The sequence below is a fragment of the Vigna unguiculata genome, unplaced genomic scaffold (genome assembly GCF_004118075.2).
Source record: "Vigna unguiculata cultivar IT97K-499-35 unplaced genomic scaffold, ASM411807v1 contig_104, whole genome shotgun sequence".
Taxonomy (NCBI): domain Eukaryota; kingdom Viridiplantae; phylum Streptophyta; class Magnoliopsida; order Fabales; family Fabaceae; genus Vigna; species Vigna unguiculata.
Genome location: NW_021010810.1, coordinates 97,704 through 125,609, shown reverse-complemented (window position 1 = coordinate 125,609; position 27,906 = coordinate 97,704). Strand labels below are relative to the sequence as shown.

Genomic DNA, 27,906 nt, shown 5'->3' with positions numbered 1-27,906 from the left:
TTTGAGTTTTTCCTCATTCCTCCTTGCTATTTCAATCTTCTTTTTCTCTATCTCACGATCAAAATCAAAGGAAGGTGGTATGAATGTTCTTCTCATGCATGCTCTCAACTCACTCCAATTTTGAATGGGAGATTTTCTTCCCTTTTCCACTCTAGACTGCCTATAATCCCACCACTCTCTTGCATGTCCTACAAAACTAGAAATGCATAAAGTAAGAAAATAGTATTTACTATGTCTAAGATGGAATGAATGCACCAAATCATCTATTTCCCTCTCCCAAGATATGTATGATAAACTTATGTCCTCACCAAAGAAAGGAAATGTACTCTCATGTGTATGATGCATTTTATCCTCACTATGACTACCTAAATGCAATCCTCTATACGAATGAAAACTCATCTTGCCAAAAAAAAATTCTTATCAAACAATTTTTTTTTTTTACAAAGAAACTTTAGAAATTTATAAAGAGAATATAAAGAAAAAAATTTCTAGAGATATTCCCAGGAAAGGGAGGTGAGTCTCATGGACAGGCTTAGAAACCAAGCCTTTCCTAGCCAGAAATCTCTAAATTTCTTTCACAAAAATTCTCAATAAAATTTCCCAACAAAACAGATCTTAATTGTGAAAAACAACTTTCAAAGTGTGTGAAATCCTATGACCAAAGAAAGGTCAACTAAGTGTTTAAAGATTTGCACCTAGATATCACAGAGACGTAAAACAGAAACATCAAACATGCATAACACACACATAACCTGGACATGGAAAACATAAAGAACAAGAAAACATAAACACTAGACGAAACCTATCTGGAAAGAATAAGTGGCACTTTGAAACCTCTTAATTCTTCCAAACTACGCGATTAAAAAAAGCTATTACAAACAGCCAAAGAATGGAATTGCAATAATGCATTTTCCCATTCCAAGACAAAATGAACAGAACTGAAAACAAATATTACACAAAATTTGTGATAACAAAAAGAAATCTGCAACTGGAATTGGACCAGTTTGCTCTCGGTCCAGCCTGCCCTCAAGTGTTTGGTCTTCTTTGAAATCCCAGCTCACTCCTCAATTTCTCTCGGGTAGCCACTCAAGTGTCTTTCCTCACAGTTCCTCCTTCAGCTCTACCTTCAAGAGAAAGGTAATCACCTACAAAGTTGCCAAATCAGTGAGTTTCAAGCCAAATGAACCAAGATCACTCACGGTCTTCCACATAAGAATAACAAAGCAGAAAATCAAGAAAAGCTCAAATGGAAGAATTGGACAACATCAAGTGATAGAAATAAATGAACAAACTCAATTGAATAACAAGAAGGACAAGCAAGAAAAAGGCAAATCAATAAAGGATAGCACACAAAGGAGAACTTAAAGAATGTGTCTAGAACAAGATTAAAAAAACTAAAATCAAGAAGACATAAAACAAGTTGAATCCAAAATAGTGCACATGCATCTCAAATTGAAACTGAAAATACAATGTAAGGATGAAGTTGTGAACTGCTCTAGCAACTTTCTTTTTCCAGATGTTCTTATTATCAATCTCTTCCCACTGATTTTCTTTTCACTGTTTTCTTTTCAACTTTCAAAGATCAACATACTTTTTTTTAGCCATAGTTCACAAAAATTTTCATGCTTCCAATGTCAATTAACAGATGCACATGAAGAATTATCAAAAGATTCAACTTAAAAAAAAATTGGAGAATGACATAGGTGAAAGAGACTCTCTCGGTCACTGCAGAATCAAACATCAGTATGCAGCAGATTTGAATCAATCATCAACACAGATCACAAAATTTGCAACATTTTAAGTCATTTGACAATCTCAAAAGCTGAACATGTGTGATCTAAGAAACTAGCTGCAAATCAAAGCAATAACACTAGAATTGTGTATGCAATCAATGAATCAGGGCCACACATAGGCACTCAAGATACCACGGCTGCAGTCAAATGGACCAAAAGAAATAGCTAACTGAGACAAGTTGAATGACAGTAATCTGATAAAACAGAAACTGTGAAAAGAAAGCCAGGCCATAAACTCTACTGCACTCAACAACAAAGGCCAAATATGATGTAGCAAACAGAATGTACAATATTGATTGCTGCACAACAGGATATAACCAACGTAGTACACTACAATAATATGCAACTTAATCAGCTTAGACAAGCATAAAAATCTGCCAGTTCTGAATCATCAACAAAGCAATAGCAATAAACTGAGCAGAACTGGAATCAAAACACAATGCGCATGACTCAATTCTGCATAACAGAATTCTGCGAATGAATACTGATGCTGAAAGTAAAGTGCACAGTAATGGAGTCATGCTAGTATAACTGCCTATGCATACACATGACCAAGCTGGAGGTTCCACATATAGAGTCTGATACAAATCAGAGCTCACATTGAGAGATTACTCACTAAATGCTTCGGTCACAGCAATCCTTGGCCAACAGATGAATTTCCAGAGCAAGAACAGAATCAAACAAAGCACAAAGGAACAACAAAATCAACTACTATTAGTGAAAAACATCTTAACCGAAATTGGACAAACAATGCAAGAACTCAGCACGAATTAAACATGAAACAGTGAAAAATACACTGCAGAAAGTTGCTATTGATCTACTAACAAGATGTGAACTCCACAAAACAAAGGAAACTAAGCATGTGATACACAGTAGGGACAAAAATAGACGCGCAACATAGATCAACAGAAAAAAAAATTAGGCACACATCTATGGAATCATTAACATAGAAAACGAACTAACAAGACCTAAGACAAATACACGAGATTATAAAATTGAAAGCTAGGTAATCAAAATTGAAATTAAAAACCTAAGAGGCATGCATTGACGGCAGCAGATTCATCGAGCTAAAAAAAGTCTTTACAGTATTGATTCAGAAAATTAGAGCAACAAATTGTGAATCAATTTCAACAACAAATTCACCACGGCACAGATTCAACAGAGACACAAAAAACGCAATCAAGTAAGAACAAGACAGAATCGAACAGAAAAGAAGAAACAAGAACAGAGATACTCATCTTTGAAGACCTCCATGCTCCAAGCTCAAAACTGGAGCTCTGATTACCACATGATGAGAGCCAGTTCGGTAGAACGTTGCCAAACTCTCGTTCTCGCAGCTAAATGGTGAATGATCGGTGAAAGATGCAGCGGAAGTGAAGGAATGGTGAATGGTTGTTGGGTGTTGTCCCTTTCTTGGACGAGTACAGAGCTGACGGCGTTCGTTGATGCGGCTATGTACACTATAAGGGGGAGGGAAAGGTCTGGTTTGGCTAGGACTAGGGGGTGGTGAGGAGTTGCTTCAAAGTGTTGAAGTTTTGTTCACAGGTGTCGTCCCAGGTGAACTTGGTCGACTTTTTTAGGAGTTGGATCATTGGTTTGGTTTTGTCCGCCAACTTTGGGAGGAAGCGCGAGATGACGGTTAGTCTTCCTACTAATCACTGCACCTCTTTGATGTTCGCGGGGCTTCTCATGTCGATGATGGTTGACATTTTTCAAGGTTGGCCTCAATCCCTCGCTGCGTGAGCATGAAACCATAAATTTCCCGCTGTCTACTCCGAATGTACATTTTTCAGGGTTGAGTCTGATGTTGTATGTGCAAAGGGCTTTGAAGACTTGCGTTAGGTCCGCGGAGTGCTGTTGCGCGTTGGGGGACTTAACAATGATGTCGTCGACGTATACTTCTACTGACTTGCCCAAGAGTGGCTGGAAAACTCAATCCATCAAGCGTTGGTATGTAGCGCCGGCATTTTTGAGGCCAAAGGGCATTACTTTGTAGTAAAGGTTGGCCTCCTCTGTTATGAATGCGGTTTTGATTTTGTCTTCATCAGCCATGGGTATTTGGTTGTAGCCGGAGTAAACGTCTAAGAAGCTCAGTACGGCATGTCCTGCGGCCCCATCGACGAGTCTGTCTATGCTGGGTAATGGGTAGGCATCCCGCGGGCAGGCCTTGTTCAAGTCCGTGTAATCTACATAGATGCGCCATTTCCCGTTAGGTTTCTTGACTAGCACCACGTTGGTGAGCCGGGTCATGTATTGGGCTTCACCGACAAAACCGGCCTGTTTTAGTTTATCGGCCTCTGCTATAGGTGCTTGCCTTCTGCTTTCTCCAAGCTTCCTTTTTTTTTGGGAGACGGGTTTTACGTTTGGGAAGACAGATAGTCGGTGGGCGGCTATCCTGGGGTGAACTCCGGGGAGATCGACTACTGACCAAGCGAAGAGGTCAGCGTTCTGCCTGAGCACTTGCTCGATGTGGCGTTCCTCTCCCTCCGGAAGGGAAGTTCCAACCTGGAGGAAGTGGCCTTGTTGTTCGAGTGGGAGTTGTCTTGTTTCCCCCACGGGTTCGAGGCGTGCTTCGGAGTTTATTCTGGGGTCTAAGTCATCGCCGGCTAGGGTGGTGTGGGCCTGGGATTGTTCAATGTTGTGGGTTGTCAGAGGTGGATGTGGGAGTTTCAGGCTTGCCATGTAGCATTCTCTGGCTACGCGTTGGTCGCCATGTACCGTGATGATGTCGCCTTGCGGGGACGGAAACTTCATTGCGAGGTGTGGGGTGGATACAATGGCACCCAGCGTATTGATGGATAGGCGGCCAAGGAGGATGTTGTAGGATGTGTGGGCGTCGATGACCAAGTAACGAATGGGAATGGTTTTGGTCTGTCTTCCCTCTCCAAACGTTGTATGAAGATCGATGTACCCTTTGGTGGGGACTCTCTCACCTGAGAATCTGTATATGGGCTCATTGTGAGGGGTTAGGTCGGCGAGGGGTATCTGCATCTTGTTGAATGTTTTCCAATATAAGATATCTACGGAGCTCCCCTGATCGATGAGAACCTTCTTTACTGCGAAGTTCTCGACTTCCACGGTTATGACCATGGGGTCATCTTGGTTGGGGTCGGTGCCTTGGAAATCGGAATCTGAGAAAGTGATGGGCGGCATTCTTCTTTGCGTTCGGCTGGATACTACGTGTATTTGCTGGACGGCTCTCAGGTGTCTCTTTCTCGATGAGGAGGACCTCCCTCCTCCTGCGACTCCCCTTGATATTGTATTGATTGTTCTGCGTAGGGGTGGTCTGTCATCTACTCGTCGCGGTTACGGCTGTGGTGGTTCCCTTTGTTCTGCGTTCTGGCTAGCTCTCTTCTTGGTTCTCTGTGCTCGACTCTTCGGTCATTGCGTCGCTCGGTTCGCCTGTTATCGTTCCTGTCGTAGCGGGGTCTGGGGGGACTTCTCCTATTTCTCTTATATAGTGCCTTAGATGTCCAGCTCGGATGAGTTCTTCTATTTTGTCTCGCAGAGTGTCGCATTCATCGGTGGTGTGGCCATTGTTGTGATGGTAGTGACAATACTTGCTCAAATCTACGTTGGGCGGGTTTTGATATTTCCTTGGTGGGGGAGGAGTTCTGCTTGCAGGACTTCATCGAGTATGCGAGACCGGGGCGCGTTTAAGGGGGCATAATTCGAGAATTTTGCTGGTCTGCGTTCTGAGGGATGGTTATGGTCTTGTGGGATGGGCTCTTTGTTGGTCCTCTTGATCTCTGTCCGTGCTGGGGCGGATTGGGCGTTGTTCTGGTAAGTCTCATGTCCTCGACCCTTATAAACATGGCCGCTCTCTTGCGAAGCTCTTGCATACTCAGGGGGGGCGCATGGCCAGCTCGTTGGCGAAAGGTCCTAGCCTGAGAGAGATCATCATATACATCAGGATGAGGTTAGGGGTGAGGTCCTTGATCTTCATGGCGATGGCCCCGAACCTATCAATGAAAACTCGAAGGGGTTCTCCCTCTTCTTGTTTGAGGTTGAGGAGGGCGATTGTGGTTAGATCATGTCGTCTGCTTGTATCAAATTGGGTGGTGAAGGTAGTGGTGAGCGTGGTGAAGGAGTCGATAGTGTAGGGGGGAGGCTCATAAACCACTCCAGAGCTGACCCCCTGAGGGCTACTGAGAATGATTTGCATAGCACGGCGTCATCAGTGGAGTAGAGGCTTACTTGGTTGGTATAAATGGACACAAATTCGTCTGGGTCCGTGGTTCCGTCGTAGGTAACTGTTGGTGCCTTCCATTTATGGGGTAAAGGTGTCTCTGTGATCCCGTCCACGAAGGGGTGGCGATGATTTCTTCTAGAGGCGAAGGAGCTGTAGATGCCGCCCAAGGTTGGAGCGGTGGGCCTGTATTCACTCTCGTCCTCAGTAGGATGGACGTCGAGTTTTGAATGTGGAGGGGGGTCATTTCTCGAGTGAGGAGGGACCTCCATCCTCGAATGGGGATGGTATAGCTCCCCAGCCGCCTTGTCTGCTTCAATTTTCTGCCTAAGGCGGGAGTTTTCTTCCCTTAGCGCTTCCATCTCATCTGCATTCCTCTTGTATTCTGCGAACTCCTGCTGCATCCTGGCTTGAGCTTCTAGGATGCGTGATATCTCCGAGGCGGGGCCGGGGTCGCCAACTTCCACAGTTGGCACCAAGGGGGGGACATCTGTTGTTCTGCTTCGCGTGGATACCATCTTGCTTCTGGGGTTATCACCTTGGATCTGTGAAATACTCTTCGGCCCCACGGTGGGCGCCAATTGTTCTTATGGAACCGAGGTCTGTAGTCCACAAATCGGCCAAGGGTCTTGTGTGTCTTCTTAGGGTCGGTCTTCTCTTGTCTCAAAGGGGGGCTTGAAGGCGGCGTAGGGACCTGCAAAAACACTCTGATGCTAGTCAGCACTGGTGATGTAGGGTTTCAGGAATATTATGTGTAATAATGCATGCACAAGTGCTATTATACTTTTACTTGTGGTCTACCTGGGATGAGCTTTCTGGCCATATTCCTTTTTTGGCTATTCTTGATCCAGTGTAAAGGGAGGAATTTACAAGGGTCTTCGAGTGTGGCGGTGTCCGGTACTCGGCATGAGATGCGTCGAGGGTGGCTTCCTTGGAAAGGTGTCTTTCGCATGGTAGGCGGCCACCGGGTTTTGGTTGTAGGCCGTGCTGTTTAACAGGGGTGTATGACGCTAGGTGGGGCTGTGTTCTCCATATGGAGGTGCTCTTGCGTCGTAGGCGGCTATTGTGCTCTCTGGGGCCATCTGGTTCTGTGCGAAGGCGTCTCTGCGTGGTAGACGGCCATTGTGTTCTCTAGTTGCCATGTACTTGGGTATGGTTGGGACAGAAAGTAACAAATATCAAGTTGAATTTGATCCTAGAGGAAGAGAATTAGTTTCAAGTTGCGAAAAAATAAAAGTCCTTCACAAGATCATAATAAACTTACATTAAAACTAGTGTCTTAAGATTCGGGACAAATCTTCTCGAAGGAGGGTATGATGTGAATTGCATATGGGTCAAATGGAGGATGACTAATGCATCGTGTTGATGCAGTTTCTTTCATTTAAATAAGGGCCCAATGCTTTGTAAAATTGGCTGACCAAATTGTGTTTGTGCTTAACCAATTAATGGGCTTTAGTTTTGCTTTATCTTCAAGTTGAAATAAGGGTCCATATGCCAACTTAAGAACCAACCTTTGGAAGATCAAGAGGACCTTTGCTCAAAGTTTGTGGATAACTTTTGGTAGCCTTAAATTTAGTTACAATCAACCATTAAGTAGCGGATCGTTATTAGCTTGAGTGGATCATTAATTAATAGCTTTAAGCGGGATGATATTGAAATTTATGTGTCTTTTGTAATTTGATGGTTAAAGCTCCTATATAAGTTGAACCATTTTCATCAATGAAGGCAAGCTGAGTTTTATTCAGAAAATAAACGAGTTTTATCTCATCTATCTTAGTTAGAGTGATTCTCCTAAGTTTTATGATTCAAGAATCCATGAGTTTAATCAAAGGTCCTTTATCCCTTTTGTGTTTCAACTCTTAGGCTTATCTTCCATTCTTGGAAGTGTGATGTCTATCAATTTCCGTTCCATCTTCTTTTATGTTTCCATTTTCTCGTTTTAAATAATTTCTCAAATTTCTGCTTGTTAGCATTCCAACAATGATAGATCAGTCAAACGAATCGAACCTGTGGATTCACATCATTCGGTATTCAGAGCCTGGCTATCTAGATTTGGAATAGGAAAGGAAGTTTATTATACAAAGTGTTTAACCGAAGGCCATCCATGTTTAGTTCATTCGATTACGGAAGCGAAAACAATGTTGTGAGCCAAAGATTGGTGGAGAAACTCCAGTTACTAGCAACCTTTCATCTGGATCAAGCATGGATCAAATTCAGTACATGGCAATGCGTGAAAGAAGTATTATGTGATATTGCTCCATGGACTCTTGTCATTTTCTTTTGGGATGGGCATGGCTTCGTTTTAAAACACTCCATCTTGATGAACGTTCCCTTTATTTGAGGCATGAGGGACATCAAAAGAAGTAGAAATTTATGACACCAAGACAAGTCAGTAAGGATCAACGTAGGCTGAAGGAGAAAACAGAAAAAGAAAGAATAGAACAAGAAGTAATATAAACTGCAGAAGGAAGGGAAAATAAAGAAAAAAAATGGAACTAGAGAAAGTTTATTCGTCAATGTTTTTCTTCTACAGTTTGTGATGTCATTTTACAGGAACAAAAGGATAAGCATGTGAATGAAACACACCAACTTCCATGTTTAAAAGGAAGCTTGTTCATAGTGCTTTATTATGCATTTGGTCGTCGATAAGAAGCAAATTCGTCAAACACAATGCATGGAATTATTTATTGTTACATATCAAGGTGGGGTACTGTTGCCAGAAATGTTATCGACGGATTGCAACCATTGGAAAGTAACAAATATCAAGTTGAATTTGATCCTGGAAGAAGAGAATTAGTTTCAACTTGTGAAAAAATAAAAGTCCTTCACAAGATCATAATAAACTTACATTAAAACTAGTGTCTTAAGATTCGGGACAAATCTTCTCGAAGAAGGAGGTATGATGTGAATTGCATATGGGTCAAATGGAGGATGACTAATGCGCCGTGTTGATGCAGTTTCTTTATTTAATAAGGGCCCAATGCTTTGTAAAATTGGCTGACCAAATTGTGTTTGTGCTTAACCAATTAATGGGCTTTAGTTTTGCTTTATCTTCAGTTGAAATAAGGGTCTGTATGCCAACTTAAGAACCAACCTTTGGAAGATCAGAGACCTTGCTCAAAGTTTGTGGATGACTTTTGGTAGCCTTAATTCAGTTACAATCAACCATTAAGTAGCGGATCGTTATTAGCTTGAGTGGATCATTAATTAATAGCTTTAAGGGGATGATATTGAAATTTATGTGTCTTTTGTAATTCTGATGGTTAAAGCTCCTATATAAGTTGAACCATTTTCATCAATGAAGGCAAGCTGAGTTTTATTCAGAAAATAAACGAGTTTTATCTCATCTATCTTAGTGAGAGTGATTCTCCTAAGTTCTTGAGTGATTCAAGAATCCATGAGTTTAATCAAAGGTCCTTTATCCCTTTGTGTGTTTCAACTCTTAGGCTTATCTTCCATTCTTGGAAGTGTGATGTCTATCAATTTCCGTTCCATCTTCTTTTATGTTTCCATTTTCTCGTTTTAAATAATTTCTCAAATTTCTTGCTTGTTAGCATTCCAACAATGATAGATCAGTCAAACGAATCGAACCCTGTGGATTCACATCATTTGGTATTCAGAGCCTGGCTATCTAGATTTGGAATAGGAAAGGAAGTTTATTATACAAAGTGTTTAACCGAAGGCCATCCATGTTTAGTTGCATTCGATTACGGAAGCGAAAACAATGTTGTGAGCCAAAGATTGGTGGAGAAACTCCAGTTACCAGCAACCTTTCATCTGGATCAAGCATGGATCAAATTCAGTACATGGCAATGTGTGAAAGAAGTATTATGTGATATTGCTCCCATGGACTCTTGTCATCTTCTTTTGGGATGGGCATGGCTTCGTTTTAAAACACTCCATCTTGATGAACGTTCCCTTTATTTGAGGCATGAGGGACATCAAAAGAAGTAGAAATTTATGACACCAAGACAAGTCAGTAAGGATCAACGTAGGCTGAAGGAGAAAACAGAAAAGAAAGAGTAGAAAAAGAAGTAATATAAACTGCAGAAGGAAGGGAAAATAAAGAAAAATAAATGGAACTAGAGAAAGTTTATTCGTCAATGTTTTTTCTTCTACAGTTTGTGATGTCATTTTACAGGAACTAAAGGATAAGCATGTGAATGAAACACACCAACTTCCATGTTTAAAAAGAAGCTTGTTCATAGTGCTTTATTATGCATTTGGTCCGTCGATAAGAAGCAAATTCGTCAAACACAATGCATGGAATTATTTATTGTTACATATCAAGGTGGATGACTTTTGGTAGCCTTAATTGCAGTTACAATCAACCATTAAGTAGCGCATCGTCATTAGCTTGAGTGGATCATTAATTAATAGCTTTAAGCGGGATGATATTGAAATTTATGTGTCTTTTGTAATTCTGATGGTTAAAGCTCCTATATAAGTTGAACCATTTTCATCAATGAAGGCAAGCTGAGTTTTATTCAGAAAATAAACGAGTTTTATCTCATCTATCTTAGTGAGAGTGATTCTCCTAAGTTCTTGAGTGATTCAAGAATCCATGAGTTTAATCAAAGGTCCTTTATCCCTTTGTGTGTTTCAACTCTTAGGCTTATCTTCCATTCTTGGAAGTGTGATGTCTATCAATTTCCGTTCCATCTTCTTTTATGTTTCCATTTTCTCGTTTTAAATAATTTCTCAAATTTCTTGCTTGTTAGCATTCCAACAATGATAGATCAGTCAAACGAATCGAACCCTGTGGATTCACATCATTTGGTATTCAGAGCCTGGCTATCTAGATTTGGAATAGGAAAGGAAGTTTATTATACAAAGTGTTTAACCGAAGGCCATCCATGTTTAGTTGCATTCGATTACGGAAGCGAAAACAATGTTGTGAGCCAAAGATTGGTGGAGAAACTCCAGTTACCAGCAACCTTTCATCTGGATCAAGCATGGATCAAATTCAGTACATGGCAATGTGTGAAAGAAGTATTATGTGATATTGCTCCCATGGACTCTTGTCATCTTCTTTTGGGATGGGCATGGCTTCGTTTTAAAACACTCCATCTTGATGAACGTTCCCTTTATTTGAGGCATGAGGGACATCAAAAGAAGTAGAAATTTATGACACCAAGACAAGTCAGTAAGGATCAACGTAGGCTGAAGGAGAAAACAGAAAAGAAAGAGTAGAAAAGAAGTAATATAAACTGCAGAAGGAAGGGAAAATAAAGAAAAATAAATGGAACTAGAGAAAGTTTATTCGTCAATGTTTTTTCTTCTACAGTTTGTGATGTCATTTTACAGGAACTAAAGGATAAGCATGTGAATGAAACACACCAACTTCCATGTTTAAAAAGGAAGCTTGTTCATAGTGCTTTATTATGCATTTGGTCCGTCGATAAGAAGCAAATTCGTCAAACACAATGCATGGAATTATTTATTGTTACATATCAAGGTGGATGACTTTTGGTAGCCTTAATTGCAGTTACAATCAACCATTAAGTAGCGCATCGTCATTAGCTTGAGTGGATCATTAATTAATAGCTTTAAGCGGGATGATATTGAAATTTATGTGTCTTTTGTAATTCTGATGGTTAAAGCTCCTATATAAGTTGAACCATTTTCATCAATGAAGGCAAGCTGAGTTTTATTCAGAAAATAAACGAGTTTTATCTCATCTATCTTAGTGAGAGTGATTCTCCTAAGTTCTTGAGTGATTCAAGAATCCATGAGTTTAATCAAAGGTCCTTTATCCCTTTGTGTGTTTCAACTCTTAGGCTTATCTTCCATTCTTGGAAGTGTGATGTCTATCAATTTCCGTTCCATCTTCTTTTATGTTTCCATTTTCTCGTTTTAAATAATTTCTCAAATTTCTTGCTTGTTAGCATTCCAACAATGATAGATCAGTCAAACGAATCGAACCCTGTGGATTCACATCATTTGGTATTCAGAGCCTGGCTATCTAGATTTGGAATAGGAAAGGAAGTTTATTATACAAAGTGTTTAACCGAAGGCCATCCATGTTTAGTTGCATTCGATTACGGAAGCGAAAACAATGTTGTGAGCCAAAGATTGGTGGAGAAACTCCAGTTACCAGCAACCTTTCATCTGGATCAAGCATGGATCAAATTCAGTACATGGCAATGTGTGAAAGAAGTATTATGTGATATTGCTCCCATGGACTCTTGTCATCTTCTTTTGGGATGGGCATGGCTTCGTTTTAAAACACTCCATCTTGATGAACGTTCCCTTTATTTGAGGCATGAGGGACATCAAAAGAAGTAGAAATTTATGACACCAAGACAAGTCAGTAAGGATCAACGTAGGCTGAAGGAGAAAACAGAAAAAGAAAGAGTAGAAAAGAAGTAATATAAACTGCAGAAGGAAGGGAAAATAAAGAAAAATAAATGGAACTAGAGAAAGTTTATTCGTCAATGTTTTTTCTTCTACAGTTTGTGATGTCATTTTACAGGAACTAAAGGATAAGCATGTGAATGAAACACACCAACTTCCATGTTTAAAAAGAAGCTTGTTCATAGTGCTTTATTATGCATTTGGTCCGTCGATAAGAAGCAAATTCGTCAAACACAATGCATGGAATTATTTATTGTTACATATCAAGGTGGATGACTTTTGGTAGCCTTAATTGCAGTTACAATCAACCATTAAGTAGCGCATCGTCATTAGCTTGAGTGGATCATTAATTAATAGCTTTAAGCGGGATGATATTGAAATTTATGTGTCTTTTGTAATTCTGATGGTTAAAGCTCCTATATAAGTTGAACCATTTTCATCAATGAAGGCAAGCTGAGTTTTATTCAGAAAATAAACGAGTTTTATCTCATCTATCTTAGTGAGAGTGATTCTCCTAAGTTCTTGAGTGATTCAAGAATCCATGAGTTTAATCAAAGGTCCTTTATCCCTTTGTGTGTTTCAACTCTTAGGCTTATCTTCCATTCTTGGAAGTGTGATGTCTATCAATTTCCGTTCCATCTTCTTTTATGTTTCCATTTTCTCGTTTTAAATAATTTCTCAAATTTCTTGCTTGTTAGCATTCCAACAATGATAGATCAGTCAAACGAATCGAACCCTGTGGATTCACATCATTTGGTATTCAGAGCCTGGCTATCTAGATTTGGAATAGGAAAGGAAGTTTATTATACAAAGTGTTTAACCGAAGGCCATCCATGTTTAGTTGCATTCGATTACGGAAGCGAAAACAATGTTGTGAGCCAAAGATTGGTGGAGAAACTCCAGTTACCAGCAACCTTTCATCTGGATCAAGCATGGATCAAATTCAGTACATGGCAATGTGTGAAAGAAGTATTATGTGATATTGCTCCCATGGACTCTTGTCATCTTCTTTTGGGATGGGCATGGCTTCGTTTTAAAACACTCCATCTTGATGAACGTTCCCTTTATTTGAGGCATGAGGGACATCAAAAGAAGTAGAAATTTATGACACCAAGACAAGTCAGTAAGGATCAACGTAGGCTGAAGGAGAAAACAGAAAAAGAAAGAGTAGAAAAAGAAGTAATATAAACTGCAGAAGGAAGGGAAAATAAAGAAAAATAAATGGAACTAGAGAAAGTTTATTCGTCAATGTTTTTTCTTCTACAGTTTGTGATGTCATTTTACAGGAACTAAAGGATAAGCATGTGAATGAAACACACCAACTTCCATGTTTAAAAAGAAGCTTGTTCATAGTGCTTTATTATGCATTTGGTCCGTCGATAAGAAGCAAATTCGTCAAACACAATGCATGGAATTATTTATTGTTACATATCAAGGTGGATGACTTTTGGTAGCCTTAATTGCAGTTACAATCAACCATTAAGTAGCGCATCGTCATTAGCTTGAGTGGATCATTAATTAATAGCTTTAAGCGGGATGATATTGAAATTTATGTGTCTTTTGTAATTCTGATGGTTAAAGCTCCTATATAAGTTGAACCATTTTCATCAATGAAGGCAAGCTGAGTTTTATTCAGAAAATAAACGAGTTTTATCTCATCTATCTTAGTGAGAGTGATTCTCCTAAGTTCTTGAGTGATTCAAGAATCCATGAGTTTAATCAAAGGTCCTTTATCCCTTTGTGTGTTTCAACTCTTAGGCTTATCTTCCATTCTTGGAAGTGTGATGTCTATCAATTTCCGTTCCATCTTCTTTTATGTTTCCATTTTCTCGTTTTAAATAATTTCTCAAATTTCTTGCTTGTTAGCATTCCAACAATGATAGATCAGTCAAACGAATCGAACCCTGTGGATTCACATCATTTGGTATTCAGAGCCTGGCTATCTAGATTTGGAATAGGAAAGGAAGTTTATTATACAAAGTGTTTAACCGAAGGCCATCCATGTTTAGTTGCATTCGATTACGGAAGCGAAAACAATGTTGTGAGCCAAAGATTGGTGGAGAAACTCCAGTTACCAGCAACCTTTCATCTGGATCAAGCATGGATCAAATTCAGTACATGGCAATGTGTGAAAGAAGTATTATGTGATATTGCTCCCATGGACTCTTGTCATCTTCTTTTGGGATGGGCATGGCTTCGTTTTAAAACACTCCATCTTGATGAACGTTCCCTTTATTTGAGGCATGAGGGACATCAAAAGAAGTAGAAATTTATGACACCAAGACAAGTCAGTAAGGATCAACGTAGGCTGAAGGAGAAAACAGAAAAAGAAAGAGTAGAAAAGAAGTAATATAAACTGCAGAAGGAAGGGAAAATAAAGAAAAATAAATGGAACTAGAGAAAGTTTATTCGTCAATGTTTTTTCTTCTACAGTTTGTGATGTCATTTTACAGGAACTAAAGGATAAGCATGTGAATGAAACACACCAACTTCCATGTTTAAAAAGAAGCTTGTTCATAGTGCTTTATTATGCATTTGGTCCGTCGATAAGAAGCAAATTCGTCAAACACAATGCATGGAATTATTTATTGTTACATATCAAGGTGGATGACTTTTGGTAGCCTTAATTGCAGTTACAATCAACCATTAAGTAGCGCATCGTCATTAGCTTGAGTGGATCATTAATTAATAGCTTTAAGCGGGATGATATTGAAATTTATGTGTCTTTTGTAATTCTGATGGTTAAAGCTCCTATATAAGTTGAACCATTTTCATCAATGAAGGCAAGCTGAGTTTTATTCAGAAAATAAACGAGTTTTATCTCATCTATCTTAGTGAGAGTGATTCTCCTAAGTTCTTGAGTGATTCAAGAATCCATGAGTTTAATCAAAGGTCCTTTATCCCTTTGTGTGTTTCAACTCTTAGGCTTATCTTCCATTCTTGGAAGTGTGATGTCTATCAATTTCCGTTCCATCTTCTTTTATGTTTCCATTTTCTCGTTTTAAATAATTTCTCAAATTTCTTGCTTGTTAGCATTCCAACAATGATAGATCAGTCAAACGAATCGAACCCTGTGGATTCACATCATTTGGTATTCAGAGCCTGGCTATCTAGATTTGGAATAGGAAAGGAAGTTTATTATACAAAGTGTTTAACCGAAGGCCATCCATGTTTAGTTGCATTCGATTACGGAAGCGAAAACAATGTTGTGAGCCAAAGATTGGTGGAGAAACTCCAGTTACCAGCAACCTTTCATCTGGATCAAGCATGGATCAAATTCAGTACATGGCAATGTGTGAAAGAAGTATTATGTGATATTGCTCCCATGGACTCTTGTCATCTTCTTTTGGGATGGGCATGGCTTCGTTTTAAAACACTCCATCTTGATGAACGTTCCTTTATTTGAGGCATGAGGGACATCAAAAGAAGTAGAAATTTATGACACCAAGACAAGTCAGTAAGGATCAACGTAGGCTGAAGGAGAAAACAGAAAAAGAAAGAGTAGAAAAGAAGTAATATAAACTGCAGAAGGAAGGGAAAATAAAGAAAAATAAATGGAACTAGAGAAAGTTTATTCGTCAATGTTTTTTCTTCTACAGTTTGTGATGTCATTTTACAGGAACTAAAGGATAAGCATGTGAATGAAACACACCAACTTCCATGTTTAAAAAGAAGCTTGTTCATAGTGCTTTATTATGCATTTGGTCCGTCGATAAGAAGCAAATTCGTCAAACACAATGCATGGAATTATTTATTGTTACATATCAAGGTGGATGACTTTTGGTAGCCTTAATTGCAGTTACAATCAACCATTAAGTAGCGCATCGTCATTAGCTTGAGTGGATCATTAATTAATAGCTTTAAGCGGGATGATATTGAAATTTATGTGTCTTTTGTAATTCTGATGGTTAAAGCTCCTATATAAGTTGAACCATTTTCATCAATGAAGGCAAGCTGAGTTTTATTCAGAAAATAAACGAGTTTTATCTCATCTATCTTAGTGAGAGTGATTCTCCTAAGTTCTTGAGTGATTCAAGAATCCATGATTTAATCAAAGGTCCTTTATCCCTTTGTGTGTTTCAACTCTTAGGCTTATCTTCCATTCTTGGAAGTGTGATGTCTATCAATTTCCGTTCCATCTTCTTTTATGTTTCCATTTTCTCTTTTAAATAATTTCTCAAATTTCTTGCTTGTTAGCATTCCAACAATGATAGATCAGTCAAACGAATCGAACCCTGTGGATTCACATCATTTGGTATTCAGAGCCTGGCTATCTAGATTTGGAATAGGAAAGGAAGTTTATTATACAAAGTGTTTAACCGAAGGCCATCCATGTTTAGTTGCATTCGATTACGGAAGCGAAAACAATGTTGTGAGCCAAAGATTGGTGGAGAAACTCCAGTTACCAGCAACCTTTCATCTGGATCAAGCATGGATCAAATTCAGTACATGGCAATGTGTGAAAGAAGTATTATGTGATATTGCTCCCATGGACTCTTGTCATCTTCTTTTGGGATGGGCATGGCTTCGTTTTAAAACACTCCATCTTGATGAACGTTCCCTTTATTTGAGGCATGAGGGACATCAAAGAAGTAGAAATTTATGACACCAAGACAAGTCAGTAAGGATCAACGTAGGCTGAAGGAGAAAACAGAAAAAGAAAGAGTAGAAAAGAAGTAATATAAACTGCAGAAGGAAGGGAAAATAAAGAAAAATAAATGGAACTAGAGAAAGTTTATTCGTCAATGTTTTTTCTTCTACAGTTTGTGATGTCATTTTACAGGAACTAAAGGATAAGCATGTGAATGAAACACACCAACTTCCATGTTTAAAAACGAAGCTTGTTCATAGTGCTTTATTATGCATTTGGTCCGTCGATAAGAAGCAAATTCGTCAAACACAATGCATGGAATTATTTATTGTTACATATCAAGGTGGATGACTTTTGGTAGCCTTAATTGCAGTTACAATCAACCATTAAGTAGCGCATCGTCATTAGCTTGAGTGGATCATTAATTAATAGCTTTAAGCGGGATGATATTGAAATTTATGTGTCTTTTGTAATTCTGATGGTTAAAGCTCCTATATAAGTTGAACCATTTTCATCAATGAAGGCAAGCTGAGTTTTATTCAGAAAATAAACGAGTTTTATCTCATCTATCTTAGTGAGAGTGATTCTCCTAAGTTCTTGAGTGATTCAAGAATCCATGAGTTTAATCAAAGGTCCTTTATCCCTTTGTGTGTTTCAACTCTTAGGCTTATCTTCCATTCTTGGAAGTGTGATGTCTATCAATTTCCGTTCCATCTTCTTTTATGTTTCCATTTTCTCTTTTAAATAATTTCTCAAATTTCTTGCTTGTTAGCATTCCAACAATGATAGATCAGTCAAACGAATCGAACCCTGTGGATTCACATCATTTGGTATTCAGAGCCTGGCTATCTAGATTTGGAATAGGAAAGGAAGTTTATTATACAAAGTGTTTAACCGAAGGCCATCCATGTTTAGTTGCATTCGATTACGGAAGCGAAAACAATGTTGTGAGCCAAAGATTGGTGGAGAAACTCCAGTTACCAGCAACCTTTCATCTGGATCAAGCATGGATCAAATTCAGTACATGGCAATGTGTGAAAGAAGTATTATGTGATATTGCTCCCATGGACTCTTGTCATCTTCTTTTGGGATGGGCATGGCTTCGTTTTAAAACACTCCATCTTGATGAACGTTCCTTTATTTGAGGCATGAGGGACATCAAAAGAAGTAGAAATTTATGACACCAAGACAAGTCAGTAAGGATCAACGTAGGCTGAAGGAGAAAACAGAAAAGAAAGAGTAGAAAAGAAGTAATATAAACTGCAGAAGGAAGGGAAAATAAAGAAAAATAAATGGAACTAGAGAAAGTTTATTCGTCAATGTTTTTTCTTCTACAGTTTGTGATGTCATTTTACAGGAACTAAAGGATAAGCATGTGAATGAAACACACCAACTTCCATGTTTAAAAACGAAGCTTGTTCATAGTGCTTTATTATGCATTTGGTCCGTCGATAAGAAGCAAATTCGTCAAACACAATGCATGGAATTATTTATTGTTACATATCAAGGTGGATGACTTTTGGTAGCCTTAATTGCAGTTACAATCAACCATTAAGTAGCGCATCGTCATTAGCTTGAGTGGATCATTAATTAATAGCTTTAAGCGGGATGATATTGAAATTTATGTGTCTTTTGTAATTCTGATGGTTAAAGCTCCTATATAAGTTGAACCATTTTCATCAATGAAGGCAAGCTGAGTTTTATTCAGAAAATAAACGAGTTTTATCTCATCTATCTTAGTGAGAGTGATTCTCCTAAGTTCTTGAGTGATTCAAGAATCCATGATTTAATCAAAGGTCCTTTATCCCTTTGTGTGTTTCAACTCTTAGGCTTATCTTCCATTCTTGGAAGTGTGATGTCTATCAATTTCCGTTCCATCTTCTTTTATGTTTCCATTTTCTCTTTTAAATAATTTCTCAAATTCTTGCTTGTTAGCATTCCAACAATGATAGATCAGTCAAACGAATCGAACCCTGTGGATTCACATCATTTGGTATTCAGAGCCTGGCTATCTAGATTTGGAATAGGAAAGGAAGTTTATTATACAAAGTGTTTAACCGAAGGCCATCCATGTTTAGTTGCATTCGATTACGGAAGCGAAAACAATGTTGTGAGCCAAAGATTGGTGGAGAAACTCCAGTTACCAGCAACCTTTCATCTGGATCAAGCATGGATCAAATTCAGTACATGGCAATGTGTGAAAGAAGTATTATGTGATATTGCTCCCATGGACTCTTGTCATCTTCTTTTGGGATGGGCATGGCTTCGTTTTAAAACACTCCATCTTGATGAACGTTCCCTTTATTTGAGGCATGAGGGACATCAAAAGAAGTAGAAATTTATGACACCAAGACAAGTCAGTAAGGATCAACGTAGGCTGAAGGAGAAAACAGAAAAGAAAGAGTAGAAAAAGAAGTAATATAAACTGCAGAAGGAAGGGAAATAAAGAAAAATAAATGGAACTAGAGAAAGTTTATTCGTCAATGTTTTTTCTTCTACAGTTTGTGATGTCATTTTACAGGAACTAAAGGATAAGCATGTGAATGAAACACACCAACTTCCATGTTTAAAAACGAAGCTTGTTCATAGTGCTTTATTATGCATTTGGTCGTCGATAAGAAGCAAATTCGTCAAACACAATGCATGGAATTATTTATTGTTACATATCAAGGTGGATGACTTTTGGTAGCCTTAATTGCAGTTACAATCAACCATTAAGTAGCGCATCGTCATTAGCTTGAGTGGATCATTAATTAATAGCTTTAAGCGGGATGATATTGAAATTTATGTGTCTTTTGTAATTCTGATGGTTAAAGCTCCTATATAAGTTGAACCATTTTCATCAATGAAGGCAAGCTGAGTTTTATTCAGAAAATAAACGAGTTTTATCTCATCTATCTTAGTGAGAGTGATTCTCCTAAGTTCTTGAGTGATTCAAGAATCCATGATTTAATCAAAGGTCCTTTATCCCTTTGTGTGTTTCAACTCTTAGGCTTATCTTCCATTCTTGGAAGTGTGATGTCTATCAATTTCCGTTCCATCTTCTTTTATGTTTCCATTTTCTCTTTTAAATAATTTCTCAAATTCTTGCTTGTTAGCATTCCAACAATGATAGATCAGTCAAACGAATCGAACCCTGTGGATTCACATCATTTGGTATTCAGAGCCTGGCTATCTAGATTTGGAATAGGAAAGGAAGTTTATTATACAAAGTGTTTAACCGAAGGCCATCCATGTTTAGTTGCATTCGATTACGGAAGCGAAAACAATGTTGTGAGCCAAAGATTGGTGGAGAAACTCCAGTTACCAGCAACCTTTCATCTGGATCAAGCATGGATCAAATTCAGTACATGGCAATGTGTGAAAGAAGTATTATGTGATATTGCTCCCATGGACTCTTGTCATCTTCTTTTGGGATGGGCATGGCTTCGTTTTAAAACACTCCATCTTGATGAACGTTCCCTTTATTTGAGGCATGAGGGACATCAAAAGAAGTAGAAATTTATGACACCAAGACAAGTCAGTAAGGATCAACGTAGGCTGAAGGAGAAAACAGAAAAGAAAGAGTAGAAAAAGAAGTAATATAAACTGCAGAAGGAAGGGAAATAAAGAAAAATAAATGGAACTAGAGAAAGTTTATTCGTCAATGTTTTTTCTTCTATAGTTTGTGATGTCATTTTACAGGAACTAAAGGATAAGCATGTGAATGAAACACACCAACTTCCATGTTTAAAAACGAAGCTTGTTCATAGTGCTTTATTATGCATTTGGTCGTCGATAAGAAGCAAATTCGTCAAACACAATGCATGGAATTATTTATTGTTACATATCAAGGTGGATGACTTTTGGTAGCCTTAATTGCAGTTACAATCAACCATTAAGTAGCGCATCGTCATTAGCTTGAGTGGATCATTAATTAATAGCTTTAAGCGGGATGATATTGAAATTTATGTGTCTTTTGTAATTCTGATGGTTAAAGCTCCTATATAAGTTGAACCATTTTCATCAATGAAGGCAAGCTGAGTTTTATTCAGAAAATAAACGAGTTTTATCTCATCTATCTTAGTGAGAGTGATTCTCCTAAGTTCTTGAGTGATTCAAGAATCCATGACTTTAATCAAAGGTCCTTTATCCCTTTGTGTGTTTCAACTCTTAGGCTTATCTTCCATTCTTGGAAGTGTGATGTCTATCAATTCCGTTCCATCTTCTTTTATGTTTCCATTTTCTCCTTTTAAATAATTTCTCAAATTCTTGCTTGTTAGCATTCCAACAATGATAGATCAGTCAAACGAATCGAACCCTGTGGATTCACATCATTTGGTATTCAGAGCCTGGCTATCTAGATTTGGAATAGGAAAGGAAGTTTATTATACAAAGTGTTTAACCGAAGGCCATCCATGTTTAGTTGCATTCGATTACGGATGCGAAAACAATGTTGTGAGCCAAAGATTGGTGGAGAAACTCCAGTTACCAGCAACCTTTCTTCTGGATCAAGCATGGATCAAATTCAGTACATGGCAATGTGTGAAAGAAGTATTATGTGATATTGCTCCCATGGACTCTTGTCATCTTCTTTTGGGATGGGCATGGCTTCGTTTTAAAACACTCCATCTTGATGAACGTTCCCTTTATTTGAGGCATGAGGGACATCAAAAGAAGTAGAAATTTATGACACCAAGACAAGTCAGTAAGGATCAACGTAGGCTGAGGAGAAAACAGAAAAAGAAAGAGTAGAAAAAGAAGTAATATAAACTGCAGAAGGAAGGGAAATAAAGAAAAATAAATGGAACTAGAGAAAGTTTATTCGTCAATGTTTTTCTTCTACAGTTTGTGATGTCATTTTACAGGAACTAAAGGATAAGCATGTGAATGAAACACACCAACTTCCATGTTTAAAAACGAAGCTTGTTCATAGTGCTTTATTATGCATTTGGTCGTCGATAAGAAGCAAATTCGTCAAACACAATGCATGGAATTATTTATTGTTACATATCAAGGTGGATGACTTTTGGTAGCCTTAATTGCAGTTACAATCAACCATTAAGTAGCGCATCGTCATTAGCTTGAGTGGATCATTAATTAATAGCTTTAAGCGGGATGATATTGAAATTTATGTGTCTTTTGTAATTCTGATGGTTAAAGCTCCTATATAAGTTGAACCATTTTCATCAATGAAGGCAAGCTGAGTTTTATTCAGAAAATAAACGAGTTTTATCTCATCTATCTTAGTGAGAGTGATTCTCCTAAGTTCTTGAGTGATTCAAGAATCCATGACTTTAATCAAAGGTCCTTTATCCCTTTGTGTGTTTCAACTCTTAGGCTTATCTTCCATTCTTGGAAGTGTGATGTCTATCAATATCCGTTCCATCTTCTTTTATGTTTCCATTTTCTCCTTTTAAATAATTTCTCAAACTTCTTGCTTGTTAGCATTCCAACAATGATAGATCAGTCAAACGAATCGAACCCTGTGGATTCACATCATTTGGTATTCAGAGCCTGGCTATCTAGATTTGGAATAGGAAAGAAGTTTATTATACAAAGTGTTTAACCGAAGGCCATCCATGTTTAGTTGCATTCGATTACGGAAGCGAAAACAATGTTGTGAGCCAAAGATTGGTGGAGAAACTCCAGTTACCAGCAACCTTTCTTCTGGATCAAGCATAGATCAAATTCAGTACATGGCAATTTATGAATGAAGTATTATGTGATATTGCTCCCATGGACTCTTGTCATCTTCTTTTGGGATGGGCATGGCTTCGTTTTAAAACACTCCATCTTGATGAACGTTCCCTTTATTTGAGGCATGAGGGACATCAAAAGAAGTAGAAATTTATGACACCAAGACAAGTCAGTAAGGATCAACGTAGGCTGGAGGAGAAAAAGAAAAAGAAAGAGTAGAAAAAGAAGTAATATAAACTGCAGAAGGAAGGGAAAATAAAGATAAATGAATCGAACTACAGAAAGTTTATTCGTCAATGTTTTTTCTTCTACAGTTTGCGATGTCATTTTACAGGAACTAAAGGATAAGCATGTGAATGAAACACACCAACTTCCATGTTTAAAAACGAAGCTTGTTCATAGTGCTTTATTATGCATTTGGTCCGTCGATAAGAAGCAAATTCGTCAAACACAATGCATGGAATTATTTATTGTTACATATCAAGGTGGATGACTTTTGGTAGCCTTAATTGCAGTTACAATCAACCATTAAGTAGCGCATCGTCATTAGCTTGAGTGGATCATTAATTAATAGCTTTAAGCGGGATGATATTGAAATTTATGTGTCTTTTGTAATTCTGATGGTTAAAGCTCCTATATAAGTTGAACCATTTTCATCAATGAAGGCAAGCTGAGTTTTATTCAGAAAATAAACGAGTTTTATCTCATCTATCTTAGTGAGAGTGATTCTCCTAAGTTCTTGAGTGATTCAAGAATCCATGACTTTAATCAAAGGTCCTTTATCCCTTTGTGTGTTTCAACTCTTAGGCTTATCTTCCATTCTTGGAAGTGTGATGTCTATCAATATCCGTTCCATCTTCTTTTATGTTTCCATTTTCTCCTTTTAAATAATTTCTCAAACTTCTTGCTTGTTAGCATTCCAACAATGATAGATCAGTCAAACGAATCGAACCCTGTGGATTCACATCATTTGGTATTCAGAGCCTGGCTATCTAGATTTGGAATAGGATAAGAAGTTTATTATACAAAGTGTTTAACCGAAGGCCATCCATGTTTAGTTGCATTCGATTACGAAGCGAAAACAATGTTGTGAGCCAAAGATTGGTGGAGAAACTCCAGTTACCAGTAACCTTTCATTGGATCAAGCATAGATCAAATTCAGTACATGGCAATTATGAATGAAGTATTATGTGATATTGCTCCCATGGACTCTTGTCATCTTCTTTTGGGATGGGCATGGCTTGTTTTAAAACACTCCATCTTGATGAACGTTCCCTTTATTTGAGGCATGAGGGACATCAAAAGAAGTAGAAATTCATGACACCAAGACAAGTCAGTAAGGATCAACGTAGGCTGAAGGAGAAAACAGAAAAAGAAAGAGTAGAAATAGAAGTAATATAAACTGCAGAAGGAAGGGAAAATAAAGATAAATGAATCGAACTACAGAAAGTTTATTCGTCAATGTTTTTTCTTCTACAGTTTGCGATGTCATTTTACAGGAACTAAAGGATAAGCATGTGAATGAAACACACCAACTTCCATGTTTAAAAACGAAGCTTGTTCATAGTGCTTTATTATGCATTTGGTCCGTCGATAAGAAGCAAATTCGTCAAACACAATGCATGGAATTATTTATTGTTACATATCAAGGTGGATGACTTTTGGTAGCCTTAATTGCAGTTACAATCAACCATTAAGTGCGCATCGTCATTAGCTTGAGTGGATCATTAATTAATAGCTTTAAGCGGGATGATATTAAATTTATGTGTCTTTTGTAATTCTGATGGTTAAAGCTCCTATATAAGTTGAACCATTTTCATCAATGAAGGCAAGCTGAGTTTTATTCAGAAAATAAACGAGTTTTATCTCATCTATCTTAGTGAGAGTGATTCTCCTAAGTTCTTGAGTGATTCAAGAATCCATGACTTTAATCAAAGGTCCTTGATCACTTTGTGTGTTTCAACTCTTAGGCTTATCTTCCATTCTTAGAAGTGTGATGTCTATCAATATCTGTTCCATCTTCTTTTATGTTTCCATTTTCTCCTTTTAAATAATTTCTCAAATTTCTTGCTTGTTAGCATTCCAACAATGATAGATCAGTGAAACGAATCGAACCCTGTGGATTCACATCATTTGGTATTCAAAGCGTGGCTATCTAGATTTGGAATAGGATAAGAAGTTTATTATACAAAGTGTTTAACCGAAGGCCATCCATGTTTAGTTGCATTCGATTACGAAAGCGAAAACAATGTTGTGAGCCAAAGATTGGTGGAGAAACTCCAGTTACCAGTAACCTTTCATTGGATCAAGCATGGATCAAATTCAGTACATGGCAATTATGAAAGAAGTATTATGTGATATTGCTCCCATGGACTCTTGTCATCTTCTTTTGGGATGGGCATGGCTTCGTTTTAAAACACTCCATCTTGATGAACGTTCCCTTTATTTGAGGCATGAGGGACATCAAAAGAAGTAGAAATTCATGACACCAAGACAAGTCAGTAAGGATCAACGTAGGCTGAAGGAGAAAACAGAAAAAGAAAGAGTAGAAATAGAAGTAATATAAATTGCAGAAGGAAGGGAAAATAAAGATAAATGAATCGAACTAGAGAAAGTTTATTCATCAATGTTTTTTCTTCTACAGTTTGCGATGTCATTTTACAGGAACTAAAGGATAAGCATGTGAATGAAACACACCAACTTCCATGTTTAAAAACGAAGCTTGTTCATAGTGCTTTATTATGCATTTGGTCCGTCGATAAGAAGCAAATTCGTCAAACACAATGCATGGAATTATTTATTGTTACATATCAAGGTGGATGACTTTTGGTAGCCTTAATTGCAGTTACAATCAACCATTAAGTTGCGCATCGTCATTAGCTTGAGTGGATCATTAATTAATAGCTTTAAGCGGGATGATATTAAATTTATGTGTCTTTTGTAATTCTGATGGTTAAAGCTCCTATATAAGTTGAACCATTTTCATCAATGAAGGCAAGCTGAGTTTTATTCAGAAAATAAACGAGTTTTATCTCATCTATCTTAGTGAGAGTGATTCTCCTAAGTTCTTGAGTGATTCAAGAATCCATGACTTTAATCAAAGGTCCTTGATCACTTTGTGTGTTTCAACTCTTAGGCTTATCTTCCATTCTTGGAAGTGTGATGTCTATCAATATCTGTTCCATCTTCTTTTATGTTTCCATTTTCTCCTTTTAAATAATTTCTCAAATTTCTTGCTTGTTAGCATTCCAACAATGATAGATCAGTGAAACGAATCGAACCCTGTGGATTCACATCATTTGGTATTCAAAGCCTGGCTATCTAGATTTGGAATAGGATAAGAAGTTTATTATACAAAGTGTTTAACCGAAGGCCATCCATGTTTAGTTGCATTCGATTACGAAGCGAAAACAATGTTGTGAGCCAAAGATTGGTGGAGAAACTCCAGTTACCAGTAACCTTTCATTTGGATCAAGCATGGATCAAATTCAGTACATGGCAATTTATGAAAGAAGTATTATGTGATATTGCTCCCATGGACTCTTGTCATCTTCTTTTGGGATGGGCATGGCTTCGTTTTAAAACACTCCATCTTGATGAACGTTCCCTTTATTTGAGGCATGAGGGACATCAAAAGAAGTAGAAATTCATGACACCAAGACAAGTCAGTAAGGATCAACGTAGGCTGAAGGAGAAAACAGAAAAAGAAAGAGTAGAAATAGAAGTAATATAAACTGCAGAAGGAAGGGAAAATAAAGATAAATGAATCGAACTACAGAAAGTTTATTCGTCAATGTTTTTTCTTCTATAGTTTGCGATGTCATTTTACAGGAACTAAAGGATAAGCATGTGAATGAAACACACCAACTTCCATGTTTAAAAACGAAGCTTGTTCATAGTGCTTTATTATGCATTTGGTCCGTCGATAAGAAGCAAATTCGTCAAACACAATGCATGGAATTATTTATTGTTACATATCAAGGTGGATGACTTTTGGTAGCCTTAATTGCAGTTACAATCAACCATTAAGTAGCACATCGTCATTAGCTTGAGTGGATCATTAATTAATAGCTTTAAGCGGGATGATATTGAAATTTATGTGTCTTTTGTAATTCTGATGGTTAAAGCTCCTATATAAGTTGAACCATTTTCATCAATGAAGGCAAGCTGAGTTTTATTCAGAAAATAAACGAGTTTTATCTCATCTATCTTAGTGAGAGTGATTCTCCTAAGTTCTTGAGTGATTCAAGAATCCATGACTTTAATCAAAGGTCCTTGATCACTTTGTGTGTTTCAACTCTTAGGCTTATCTTCCATTCTTGGAAGTGTGATGTCTATCAATATCCGTTCCATCTTCTTTTATGTTTCCATTTTCTCCTTTTAAATAATTTCTCAAATTTCTTGCTTGTTAGCATTCCAACAATGATAGATCAGTCAAACGAATCGAACCCTGTGGATTCACATCATTTGGTATTCAGAGCCTGACTATCTAAATTTGGAATAGGAAAGGAAGTTTATTGTACAAAGTGTTTAACCGAAGGCCATCCATGTTTAGTTGCATTCGATTACGGAAGCGAAAACAATGTTGTGAGCCAATGATTGGTGGAGAAACTCCAATTACCAGCAACCTTTCATCTGGATCAAGCATGGATCAAATTCAGTACATGGCAATGTGTGAAAGAAGTATTATGTGATATTGCTCCTATGGACTCTTGTCATCTTCTTTTGGGATCGGCATGGCTTCATTTTAAAACACTCCATCTTGATGAACAGTCCCTTTATTTGAGGCATGAGGGACATCAAAAGAAGTAGAAATTTATGACTCCAAGACAAGTCAGTAAGGATCAACGTAGGCTGAAGGAGAAAACTGAAAAAGAAAGAGTAGAAAAAGAAGTAATATAAACTGCAGAAGGAAGGGAAAATAAAAAAAAATGGTACTAGAGAAAGTTTATTCGTGAATGTTTTTTCTTCTACAGTTTGTGATGTCATTTTACAGGAACTAAAGGATAAGCATGTGAATAAAACACACCAATTTCCATGTTTAAAAACGAAGCTTATTCATAGTGCTTTATTATGCATTTGGTCCGTCGATAAGAAGCAAATTCGTCAAACACAATGCATGGAATTATTTATTGTTACATATCAAGGTGGATGACTTTTGGTAGCCTTAATTGCAGTTACAATCAACCATTAAGTAGCACATCGTCATTAGCTTGAGTGGATCATTAATTAATAGCTTTAAGTGGGATGATATTGAAATTTATGTGTCTTTTGTAATTCTCATGGTTAAAGCTCCT

The 27,906-nt window shown here is 37.7% G+C and overlaps 1 protein-coding gene across 1 annotated transcript; it reads right to left on the bottom strand.

The window, feature by feature from the left end:
• Nucleotides 1–3,725: 3,725 nt before the first annotated feature.
• LOC114171115 lies at nt 3,726–4,883 on the bottom strand. The gene has a single exon (XM_028056335.1). It carries the CDS (start codon nt 4,881–4,883, stop codon nt 3,726–3,728), a length of 1,158 nt encoding a protein of 385 aa, XP_027912136.1.
• Nucleotides 4,884–27,906: the final 23,023 nt, after the last annotated feature.